The 13,122-nt window shown below is 36.8% G+C and overlaps 3 protein-coding genes across 3 annotated transcripts; all 3 read right to left on the bottom strand.

Annotated features, from left to right (window-relative positions):
• Nucleotides 1–46: 46 nt before the first annotated feature.
• LOC134637537 (olfactory receptor 2AT4-like) lies at nucleotides 47–1,009 on the bottom strand. Its single transcript, XM_063487989.1, has one exon. It carries the CDS (start codon nucleotides 1,007–1,009, stop codon nucleotides 47–49), a length of 963 nt encoding a protein of 320 aa, XP_063344059.1.
• A 4,173-nt stretch (nucleotides 1,010–5,182) lies between these two features.
• Nucleotides 5,183–8,074, bottom strand: LOC134635294 (olfactory receptor 1496-like). Its single transcript, XM_063484692.1, has 3 exons — nucleotides 8,017–8,074; nucleotides 7,347–7,534; nucleotides 5,183–6,187 (listed from the first exon to the last, which is right to left on the bottom strand). The coding sequence occupies exons 1-3, from the start codon at nucleotides 8,072–8,074 to the stop codon at nucleotides 5,183–5,185; spliced, it is 1,251 nt and encodes a 416-aa protein (XP_063340762.1).
• A 4,085-nt stretch (nucleotides 8,075–12,159) lies between these two features.
• LOC134637269 (olfactory receptor 1M1-like) lies at nucleotides 12,160–13,122 on the bottom strand. Its single transcript, XM_063487655.1, has one exon. It carries the CDS (start codon nucleotides 13,120–13,122, stop codon nucleotides 12,160–12,162), a length of 963 nt encoding a protein of 320 aa, XP_063343725.1.

Raw genomic sequence — 13,122 nt, 5'->3', positions numbered from 1 at the left:
TTCATTATTTGCTTCTCTGTTTTCCAATTTAGAATTGATTGTTATTTTATGCATTAACTTTAGTTTTTCTGAACAGTGTCAGTGCTCTGGTTTTGATATCTTCGGTTTTCAAAGAATATACAATAGGATTGATACAAGGTGGGATGCATGAGGCCAGCGACAGACTCAGAACTCGCTGATCTGGATTAACAACACCCAGAAAAAAACCAACTGTGAAAATAACAATAAGAGGAATGTAAAATATTGCAACAAGAATGAGATGCTCAGCACACGTGGCCAAAGCTTTCACTCGACTGTCCACAGATTTCATCCTGAACACTGTCACCAGGATGCTGACATAAGACAGAAAAACAAACGCAAAGGGGACAAAAAGTAACAAAATACTGAAAATGGTAGCTGCAAACCACTGCATTGTGTTATCGTTACAGGCAAGCCGAAACACAGGTGCATAGTCACAGAAATAGCTGAACACTCTCACAGACCTGCAAAAAGAGAGTCGAGTCATTATACCTGTTGCAAAAGCTGTTATTCCCATATTAAAAATCCACGATACACTGATAATACAACACATGCTTCTCACAGTGTTGATGGAGTTATGACGCAGAGGGAAACATATTGCAATTAACCGGTCATAGGCAAGTATAGCAAGAGCAAATGACTCCAAAGATGCAAACACATAATAAACATACATCTGTAGCAAACATAAGTTAAATGGAATGAAGTTATCCTGGATGAGAAATATTTTTATCATGCTGGGAATGGTACAAGTGTTAAGAAACAGATCAATAACTGCAAGGTTGACAACAGCCAAAAATTTTGGAGTGTGCAAATGACGAGTAGAAGCAATCACATAAATCACCAAAATGTTAAACAGCACTGTAACACCATAAAGAAACGCCAGGAAGACAAAGTAGACACTGATGAAAGGAAAGGTCTCAAATCCAATGATATAGAAACCTGGAGGATGAATGATAGCAGAGCTGTTTAAAACAGTCCTTTGAAAAATCATAACTGAACTCCACAGCCTGTGTTTGAGGACTACCTTATTAGTCTAAGGAAAAGAAAATCATATTGTTACATTACAATACAGGTACAATTCACATGGCATTTTAATGAGCACATTTGAAGTCATGCATGTGGCAAAAGGAGTGAGTGATCCTCACCTGATGTTTTCTGAAAGGATTGGACAGCACAGGATGCAAGCATGTGGCTGCATGTCTGACCTCTTTACAGTGAAATATATACAGTATTTCTACACAGATCTCATGAGGTGATGCTTACAACTGTACCCAATTATTTGCACTAATTTGATCCATAGAGAGAGAACTGTGGCTTACTTTGATGACCAACTTTTCTTTTCCTCAAAACAAACTCATTCTAATTAATGTTTTAATGTTTTCTAAGTTGAAGCATCTCACAGGAATCATTTTAAAATGTGTCTGACCAAGTTGGGGAGTTGCTGAAATATTATTGAGGTTGTAAATATGGGAATAATGTTTCTTTGACAAAAAAGCCAAGGAAAGTTTCTTAACATTAGTCCAAATAACCTTGTGTATATACCAAATGTCAGAGTTTTACAAAACGGACAAACTATTTGTTGCTTTCTCCTCTTTTTTTTTAGACAGTTGTTTGACGAGGAATATAATATACGTATATGTAGAATGAAAGTCTGAATATATTGAATGAAAACTGATGTTAAGGAGGCTCTTGCACTATCCTGTGTTTATATATGTATATGTATGTAATATTTTACTATATACTATAGTATAATATTTTATATGTGATGTCGCTCTATGAGAAATAGCACTATGAATAAGTCCACAGGGAAGCAGTTTTTCTAAGTAATTAAGACATAATTCTATGGAAAATGCTAATACTAGTAACAGGGTTCGGTACTGTACTAGAGACAATAAAATCATAGAAGTCTGTACGTGTTGAATCTTAGGAGTGCTAAATGAGGAATATGTGGAATGAAATCTGAATTTCCTTTTTATAAACTTGGTAAATAGACTGGTTCTTGTGCTGGTTCTTTCTACTCTAACTGAGCACTCAGAGCGATTTTATACAAGTTGTCTCATTCACCGATTCATACAAGCATTTTTTTCTGTTCTTTTTCTATGTAAGTGTTTTCTATCTAACATTCACACACATTCATACTCCAGTGGAGCAGGATACAAACCAGTGGAGACCAATTTGGTTTGTATCCTGCCCAAATGAATTACTGAGTGAAGTGTAAAAAATAAATGTCCAAATGGGATGCTGAAAGAAATGCAGTTTATTAGTCTTTTTTTAAAACATGTGAAAAGAAGAACTATGTAAAGCTACACTCCCTGTGGCCTGTTCAACTGCCAGGTCTGGCCAAAGTTAAAAGAACTCATGGGGTCTCTGTATTGCAGCCAATATCTCCAGTGACTTTAGCACTAAAGCACCGTACACTCAGCCTTCTGACCAAACACACTGATTTACTCACGAAATTTAATCTTTTTTCATCAACAAGCTCCTCTTCGACCTGTACTCTTCAACCACCTCCTCCTAACTCAGAGCTGTTGTTCATTTAACGTCAAAACTGAATAATACTTCATTTAAATAGGACATGAAGTAAATATAACTCAAATTTGCTTACTACTCATATTTAAAAACAAGGCATGCAATTAAAATGCAGGTCACAATTTTATTAAAAATTAAACCAAACTGTAATTGTGGAGATTGTTTGGCAAATAAAAACAGTTAAGTGCTCTCTGAATATATGAATATTCCAGAACCCAGAGAAGGTTGGAGATTGGCAAAATATATATACATCAACAATTTTGCAGGTAAATATATTGCTAAAGGTGCTGTTGACATGAAATTCTCAGCAGATGTCAGTAACAACCCATCCAATCCACACATGCAAAGCAATAAAAACCATAGATTTCCTTAAATTATATGTAATAATGAATAATGACAAAGGGAAAATGTACTGAACACGCTAACTGAAATTTCTTTAATACGTTATACAGAAGCCTTTGTGGACAATGACAGCTTTTAGACGCCTTCTGTATGCAGAAACTAGTCCCATGCATTGCTCGGGTGTGATTTTGGCCCATTCTTCTACACAAACAATCTTCAGATCCTGAAGGTTGCCTCCTAAGAACTCTGACCTTTACTTCTCTCCATAGATTTTCAGTTGAATTCAGGTCAGGTGACTGGCTTGGCCATTCTAGCATCTTTGTTGTCTTTCTCTAAAACCAACAGAGAGGTCACCTGGCTGTCTGCTTAGGTTCATTGTCTTGCTGAAGCTTTCACTTTTGTTTCATCTTAATCATCCTGATAGAAGGCAGCAGATTTTTATGAAGAATGTCTCGTTACATTTTTCCATTCATCCTTCCTTCAGTAATGTGTGGTGTTCCAGTGCCACAGCCCAACACCATGATTTGCCCACCTCCAAATTTCAACTTCAAACTTCACCATTAGTATGGTGTTTTGGGGGTGATACGTGGTGCCTTTTCACCACCAAACATAGTGTTTATTATGGCATCCAAAGAGTTCAATTTTTGTTTAATCTGACCAGACTATATCCTCCCATTCTTTTACAGGCTTGTCCAAATGTTGTTCAGCAAACTGAAAATGCACCTGCAACATGCTTTTTCTTTAGTAATGGAATCTTGTGTCGTGAGTGTGCATATAGGCCATTGTTTTCTTTGACACAATTGTACCTGCTGACTTTTTTCACTCCTCTGTGTGAAATCTTGCAGTGAGCACTTGGTCGTGGCTGGTTTATGGAGAAATTATGTTCTTTCCACTTCTGGATTATGGCTCCAACAGTGCTCGCTGGAACCTTCAGTAGTTTAGAAATACTTCTGTAGCCAGTGCCATCTGTATCTTTTGGCACAATAAGGTTGCAAGGGTCAAGGACTCCTTGGTTTTACCCATGATGAGATGTTTCTTGTGTAGCATCAGTCAGGACTGAACCAGCTGACATTAATTTGCACAAAGTGGCGGGATTGCTTACTAATCACTGATAGATTACAACTGGTGTCATGTTTTTTTGCACCTCCCTTTCTTCATGTGTTCAGTACCGTGTCATGTGTTCAGTACTGTGTTATTTCTAACTAATTACACATATTTTATGGACATCTGTGGTTTGATTAATTTGCATGTGTGGACTGGATGGGTTTTTACCGACATCTGCTGAGAATGTCATGTCAATAACACCTTTATAAACATATTTAGAAAATGGTGACATGATCAATACTTATTTTAACCATTGTATACATATGGAGTGTTACTTACGATGTGACAGTTAATTTCGTTTAGTCACAAAATTAGTCGAGTTAAATGGAATGAAGCTTATGTGTAAATTTCCTTCTAACAAGCTCTCCTTATTGAAATAACAGATGTGAAATCCTGATTGGTTCATAAAAATCTTTTCCAATTAATCCAAATTTTAAAATTTCAATATTCACATTAAAAGTTCAATAATTTATCACAATGCTACTTATTACCTCATAAACATGGTGTAAGTATTATGAAAAAAAATCACACAAGCCACCAAATAAATAATATGAAAACACAATTAACAGAATAGTGAGAGAGATTAATTTCTTAAGTAGTAGTTTAAGTAGTTTAAGAGCAAAGACATCACAAACTTTGTCGCTCCTCTTTTTGAATGATGTAAACATTATAGACTCAGGTTTACAGCACATTACCCTGTTGTCAGCCTTCTTGACACTGATTCTCTAAACTAAAGATTTCAAACATAAGGCATGGGGGCACAAAACAACATAATCCAGCCAGGCTAGAAAATGTGAGGGAAGGAAAAAATGTATTTTCATATGATTGACAGCTTTTCCTATTAACAAAAAACTCCCCTATTACCAATCATGGTAAACAAGAAGAATTAAGTAATAGATAAATGACTAAATGACAGAAAAGTTCCCATTTTTCACCACCTATAGATAACCTTTGTTTTATAAATACAGGACAGTCTGGACAACAAGGTACCAGAACTTCTTCTTTAACTCTACACATGTAGAAAACCAAGACATGCAGCTAAAATACCACCTTGTTTTCTTGTATTTAAAACTTTTAAGACTGAAATAAGTTTCACTCATCTAGCCCATTTAAGAAGAAAGTGGGCTAGATGTGCCCCATGACTTGAAATCAGTTTGACATTTCAAACTATTTCAGTCTATTTATTATCTTATGCATTAACTTTAGTTTTTCTAAACAGTTTCAGTGCTCTGGTTTTGAGCTCTTTGGTTTTCAAAGAATATACAATAGGATTGATACAAGGTGGGATGCATGAGGCCAGCGACAGACTCAGAACTCGCTGATCTGGATTAACAACACCCAGAAAAAAACCAATTGTGAAAATGACAGTAAGAGGAATGTAAAATATAGCAACAAGAATGAGATGCTCAGCACACGTGGCCAAAGCTTTCACTCGACTGTCCACAGATTTCATCCTGAACACTGTCACCAGGATGCTGACATAAGACAGAAAAATGAAAGTAAAAGGGACAAAAAGTAACAAAACACTTAGAAAGGAAGCTGCAAACCACTGCATTGTGTTATCATTACAGGCAAGCCGAAACACAGGTGCATAGTCACAGAAATAGCTGAACACTCTCACAGACCTGCAAAAAGAGAGTCGAGTCATTATACCTGTTGTAAATGCAATTACTCCCATAACAAGAAACCATGTTACACTGATAATACAACACATGCTTCTCACAGTGTTGATGGAGTTATGACGCAGAGGGAAACATATTGCAATTAACCGGTCATAGGCAAGTATAGCAAGAGCAAATGACTCCAAAGATGCAAACACATAATAAACATACATCTGTAGCAAACATAAGTTAAATGGAATGAAGTTGTTCTTGATGAGAAATATTTTTATCATGCTGGGAATGGTACAAGTGTTAAGAAACAGATCAATAACTGCAAGGTTGACAACAGCCAAAAATTTTGGAGTGTGCAAATGACGAGTAGAAGCAATCACATAAATCACCAAAATGTTAAACAGCACTGTAACACCATAAAGAAATGCCAGGAAGACAAAGTAGACACTGATGAAAGGAAAGGTCTCAAATCCAATGATATAGAAACCTGGAGGATGAATGATAGCAGAGCTGTTTAAAACAGTCCTTTGAAAAATCATAGTTGAACTCCACAGCCTGCGTTTGAGGACTACCTTATTAGTCTAAGGAAAAGAAAATCATATTGTTACAGAGGCATTACAATACAGGTACAATTCACATGTCAGTTTAATGAGCACATTTGAAGTCATGCATGTGGCAAAAGGAGTGAGTGATCCTCACCTGATGTTTTCTGAAAGGATTGGACAGCACAGGCTGCAAGCATGTGGCTGCATGTCTGACTTCTTTACAGCAAAATATATGCAGTTTTCCTATACTGATCTCATGAGGTGATGCTTACAATATAATGAGAAAAACATTAAACAATATCCAATTATTTGCAGTAATTGGATCCATGGAGATTTTTCTAATGAATGTTTTGTAATACTTTCAGAGTTGAAGCATCTCACAGGACTCATTTAAAAAACTGTGTCTGACCAAAACAATCTTGTGGAAAAGTGTTGAGATAATTTATAGCTCATACACATGGAAATAATATAGTTGTGGCATTAAAGCCAGGGAAGGTTTTACAACTAAACTTCTGACAGTTTTGCAGTGATGACACAACTTTACTGGTTTATGGAACATCTGTGGCCTTATGTGTTTCTTTTTTTGAACACAATAGTTGTGTTGGATCATTAGTCTGTCTTTGCGTCAAGAAGCCAACTTCTCAACCTCCAAGCACTGTGCTTGGAACTACACACAGCCTGCTGACCACCACAACTCTTTGCGAAAGTTGAGTGCATAACATGAGCAAGATAAGACAAGGCTTTATTGTCACTGTGTTCTTCATTTGGTGTCTCATAGATACCACCAGTAATAAAAACTAATTAATTACAGAATAGAATAAAATAAAATAACATTATTAAATAAATATTGGAGTAAAGTCATATTGACATTTCTATATATACTTAAGTATACAATTTTAATAGTGTAATAGTGCAGTTAACAGGTTTTTGCATTGAAAAATGGTATGTATTGAACAAACTGGAATAACTGTATTTACCATCCTGGATGTAGAGTGAGTTCCCACAGATAGCATTTTGACTGTGTGAGTGGTATCTCTCAGGTTCTATGCAGTGCAGATGATGTACTATACAATGACACAACAGCAGAGAATTTTCTCTGTCTCCTATGAAAGTTTACTAATAGCCTTAAGCTCAGGCTGAGCAGTAGTTTCCACCTTGTTCTTAATCTTTTCTACCGTCACCCATCTACCTTTACCTCTTTCTTTCCATTCTCCTTTCTCCATCTTCCCTCTCCCCTGTCTCTCCCCATCCCTTTCTTCTCTTTCCTCCATCCCCAAATCTCTCCAAATTTCCTCATCACTTCTCTATCTTCATTTCTTCCAACTTCATTACCAACCTTAAATCCATATCCCGTCTTTCTCTCCTTCAACATCCTTTCCTCACCTTTAAAATGAAGATTATGCTCTTCATGATCGTAAATCAATAAAATCTGTTATTAAATATTTCTGCTTCTGTTTCCATGATGCTCTAAATAGTGGTTGTTAGTTGCTGTGTAAACACTACTTAAGATTTAAAAAGACTAAAGCTTTCATCATTGTTTTTATAAGTTTAAAATTACATGATAAAAGCTGTTAACATCTTTTAATATAATATAACCTTAATGACATTTTTTGCTTGAAGTAAATATATTTCATATTCCTGCATCTTCCTGGTGCAGTCTCAAATGTGACAAATGTATGAACAAAAAAGATCATACTATAGCACTAATTGAAATTGTTTTTTGTTTTTTTGTTTGGTTTTTTTTAAGTTGGGCTTGTTGTGGGAGTGGGTCAGGGTGTGATACAGAGAACATTTCATTGCTTTTTGGTCTGGTTTGGTTCTTGAAAAAACATAAATAAACAAACACCTCCAGGCAGCACAAATACTGGACTGCAGAGTGGACTCCGGATGGATGACTCCAAGTTTGAACACTTTCATCAGCATTGTTGTGTTTTTGTGTGTAGAAAAGCTTTGACGTTAGGTGCATTGCACCAACAATGAAACACAATTGAGATTCTGTAGGTTTCATTTGTGGAAATTGCACTGGCAAATCACCAAAACTTAATGGTGTCACGAACAAGGTCTACCATAACATCTTGGTGCATCATTGTATCCCTTCTAGACTCAAAGAACCTGGCTGTGGGTTCATATAGCAAAAAAGACTCCAAGACCACTTCAAAGCTGTGCAGAGACTATTTGACCAAGAAAAAGGAATTTGAATGACTAGAACTGATTGACTGGCCTATTGAACACATTTGGAATTTAGCAGATTTAAAGATAATTTAGATCAATGGAAACTATTTGGAACTCAATAACACCAGCAAGACTGCAAGGCCGAAAGAGGCCAGACAAAATGTTTTTTTTGTGTGTTATTGTGTATAAATAAGGATTCCTTTGCTGTTTCAGTTTGTTATTTGACAAATAAATTACTTTTTTTTGTTTGTTTGGTTATTTTAAACAAGTTTTTGACAGATTACTACAACAATGACGGGAGAAGAATGACTTCTCTAGTCGAATGGCAACTAAAAGAAAGAAGGTAGTCAGAACTGAAGGGACTACCATACTAACATTGCAGATTTTGAGGATAGCTATAAATAATACCAAATACCTGATTACCCAAATTAAGTCAGCTGAATGGGAAGAACAAGATCCAGGCAATCTACATCAAAGCCCTGACGATCGTCAGATACCTTGCTGAGATAACAAGTTTGCCAAAGGAGGAGATAACAGCCATCAACAACATGATAAGAAAGCTCTTTAGCATACAAGGAGGTTTTCACCCCAAGTCTAGCACCCTGAGACTGTACCCTAAGTGGAAGGAAGAACGCTGAGGACTAGTGACAGTCAGAACCACTATCTAGGATGAAACAACAAATACACATAAGTACATCAGGAAGATAGCCACTAATCATGCACAGTGATCATGTATTATGGACAGTCCCTTGAGAACAGCATCAACAAGGTTCAAGATGGAGCAAACAACGTGAACAGGCTCCAGTGACAATGTGAGACAAAACATCCAAGAAAGGGTCTAAAAAGCATGAAGAGTTGGACAGCACCAGACTCTGACATGATTCATGCCTACTGGCTAAGATGCTGGACATCTGGACAGTCCTGATTCCCAGGGATCCCCAGAAGGGACCGGTCCCATCCAGCTACCGGCCAATAACCTGCCTCAGCACAACATGGAAGCTCCTGTCAGGCATCATAGCGGCTAAGATGAACAGGCATATGAGCAGGGCCCAGAAAAGAATGGGTAGAAACAACAGAGAGGCAAACCAACAGCTACTGGTAGATACACTAGTTGCTTGAGACTGTAAGACCAGACTGACATACCTATGCACCACCTGGATTGACTAAAAGAAAGCCTATTACTCAGTGCCACACATGGATCCTGGAATGCCTAGAACTGTACAAGATCAGCTGGACCCTAACTTGATAAGGAAGCTCCTTACCATGAATGGAGGGATTCACCCCAAATCCAGTACAATAAGACTGTACGCTAAGTGGAAGGAAGGAGACCAAGGACTAGTGAATGTCAGGACCACTATCCAGGATAATCCATGAGAACATCAGGAAAATGGCCACAACTGATCATGTGCTTAGTGAATACTTCAGGCAGCATAAACCTGTAGAGCAAGAAGAGGAACCACCATGGAAGAACAGGCCCCTGTGTGGCAAGTACTACCAGCAGATAGAAGAAGTGGCTGATATCAAGAAATCCTACCAGTAGCTGGACAAAGCTGGAATGAAAAACAGCTCAAAGAAACTAATCATGGCAGCACAGGAACAAGCTCTAAGCACAAATCCACAGAGGCTGGGATATACCACACCAGGTAAGACTCCAAGTGCAAGCTATGCAACGATGCTCCATCCACATAACAGCAAGGTGCAAGATGCTAGCAAGCAGGGCATACATGGAACACCATAACCAAGTGGCTGGCATAGTGTACAGTAACATCTGCGAATATGGCCTGGAAGTCCTAAGGTCAAAATGGGAAACACCCCCTATGGTGGTTGAGAATGACTGAGCTAAGAGCCTGTGGGACTTGCAGATACAGACGGACAAACTAGTGATGGCTAACCAACCGGACATAGTAGTGGTGGACAAGCAGAGGAAGATGGCTGTAGTAAGAGATGTAGCTATACTGAGTGATAGCAAAATCAGGAAGAAGGAACAGAAGAAGGTCAAGAAATACCAAAGGTTGAGAGAGGAGCCATTGGTAATCGGAAACTCGGGGCAGTGACCCTCAGACTGGTCAAGTGGCTCCAGCAGATGAGAAATTACTTTTAAGATCAATGTGCAGAAGAGCACAGCCCTGAGAACAGCGAAGGTAATGAGCAGGACCCTGAAGTTTCCCGGCTTCTGATACAGGACCCAAGCTTGAAGAATAGAAGTTTGTCCATATGTATATATAGATAGATAGATAACTAACCTTTTTTGTCTTATAACTATATAAAGTGTTTAACTTCTTTATAATGAACTGTTTACTTAAAGAAAAACTTTTTTAAGCATAAGTAATTGAATTTAATTATAAAGAAGCTATACAAGGTAAAGTATAATTGAAAGCCTTTATTAATTTTACTTTAAAGCCGAATAATACCTCACTTAAACATTATATGAAAATTAGCAAGTTTGCAATTGTTGACTGCACATATTTGGAAACAAAGAAAATCAGCACAAAACTAAAACACAGGTTACAATTTTATTAACTGTTAAGCTAAACATCAACTGTGAAAACTGTTTCTCAAACAAAAACAGTTCATCATCAGTATGACTACTCAGTGTAGTTCAACCTGGCGTGTGTAGGGAAATCTGCACCTCCAAATAAAAATTAAAACCTGTAAAACAATTGCCAGTTGCTGCTCTGATAAAGGGTCATTGAGAACATTTAAAGTGAACAAAATCCAATGAGTATACAAAAGTTGTGACCTTTTTTTTATATACAGCATGAGTCTTTGTTTATGACCCCTGACAGAGTATGTAATACTTTCAAGAATAATGGCGTAATAGAAGCACAGCTACTAAGGCTTCTGCTTCTGTGAATGTCTTAGGGTAAAATTGGGAAATAGACCAGCTCTAATCACTTCCATTAGGCAGAAACACTACCAAACTTCACCTTTAGATGTAATACTAAAAATATATTTAAAAAATAAATAAATAAAAACATTTTTTTCAAACATAGTACAAGAACCTAGGAAATTCTTTCTGGTATACCATTCTGGTATAAATCTGGTATAATCCCAATTTTGAAATTTCAATATTCACATCAAAAGTTGCTCAGTGATTTATCCCAATGCTCATAATTACCTTATAAACATAGAGTAAGTATAGTGTAAATTATTAGCACATATTTTATATTAAGCATATTTCATTGAATTAGTTTTAAATTAGCCCAAAATAAAGATTTATTTACTTTCTAAATAAAAGGGCTCAGTGTAGTACGCACACAACTAACAAATAAAAGCAATAAAATAAATAAAATATGAAAAAATAGATAATATGAAAACACAATTAACAGATTAGCAGGTGAGATGAATTTGTGATCCATTTCTTTCAGGTTTCAGTATAACTTCTGAAAATATGCGGTAAACTACTTGAGAGTTTAAGAGGAAGGACATGAAAAGCTTTGTCGCTCTTCTTCTTGAATGGTGAAAACATAAACTCTGGTTAGGTGATGTTGAGCAGGATAACTGGAGTCATGTACTCCCTTTGTATTTGTTTTGCTAGACGACAGTGTGAAGACATTTGAAGCAAATGGAAATGAACTACAGCATCAGATTAGCAGAGTTGTAATTAGCATTTTGAAAGATAATAAATGCAACATCTTTGAGATATCTCTTTGCTATGGAGGACTTTGACCATTCACAGACACCAGAGAAAACTGTTCGATAAATATACAAAGTCACTTAAAGCAAAAGGAGATCAGCCAGCCCAAGTCCTTAAGGATCATATAATTCATCATAGTGAAGACATCCCAGACATCCAGCATTAATTAATTCTAATTCCATTAGAATTAATTGTTATCTTATGCATTAACTTTAGTTTTTCTGAACAGTTTCAGTGCTGTGGTTTTGAGCTCTTTGGTTTTCAAAGAATATACAATAGGATTGATACAAGGTGGGATGCATGAGGCCAACGACAGAATCAGAACGCGCTGATCTGGATTAACAACACCCAGAAAAAAACCAATTGTGAAAATAACAATAAGAGGAATGTAAAATATTGCAACAAGAATGAGATGCTCAGCACACGTGGCCAAAGCTTTCACCCGACTGTCCACAGATTTCATCCTGAACACTGTCACCAGGATGCTGACATAAGACAGAACAACAAACGTAAAGGGGACAAAAAGTAACAAAATACTGAAAATGGAAGCTGCAAACCACTGCATTGTGTTATCATTACAGGCAAGCCGAAACACAGGTGCATAGTCACAGAAATAGCTGAACACTCTCACAGACCTGCAAAAAGAGAGTTGAGTAATTATACTTATATTAAAAGCTGTTTTCCCCATATTAAAAATCCACGATACACTGATAATACAACACATGCTTCTCACAGTGTTGATGGAGTTATGACGCAGAGGGAAACATATTGCAATTAACCGGTCATAGGCAAGTATAGCAAGAGCAAATGACTCTAAAGATGCAAACACATAATAAACATACATCTGTAGCAAACATAAGTTAAATGGAATGAAGTTGTTCTTGATGAGAAATATTTTTATCATGCTGGGAATGGTACAAGTGTTAAGAAACAGATCAATAACTGCAAGGTTGACAACAGCCAAAAATTTTGGAGTGTGCAAATGACGAGTAGAAGCAATCACATAAATCACCAAAATGTTAAACAGCACTGTAACACCATAAAGAAACGCCAGGAAGACAAAGTAGACACTGATGAAAGGAAAGGTCTCAAATCCAATGATATAGAAACCTGGAGGATGAATGATAGCAGAGCTGTTTAAAACAGTCCTTTGAAAAATCAT

This window comes from Pelmatolapia mariae, linkage group LG10_11, assembly GCF_036321145.2.
Source record: "Pelmatolapia mariae isolate MD_Pm_ZW linkage group LG10_11, Pm_UMD_F_2, whole genome shotgun sequence".
Taxonomy (NCBI): Eukaryota; Metazoa; Chordata; class Actinopteri; order Cichliformes; family Cichlidae; genus Pelmatolapia; species Pelmatolapia mariae.
This window is presented reverse-complemented; position numbering and strand designations above follow the sequence as displayed.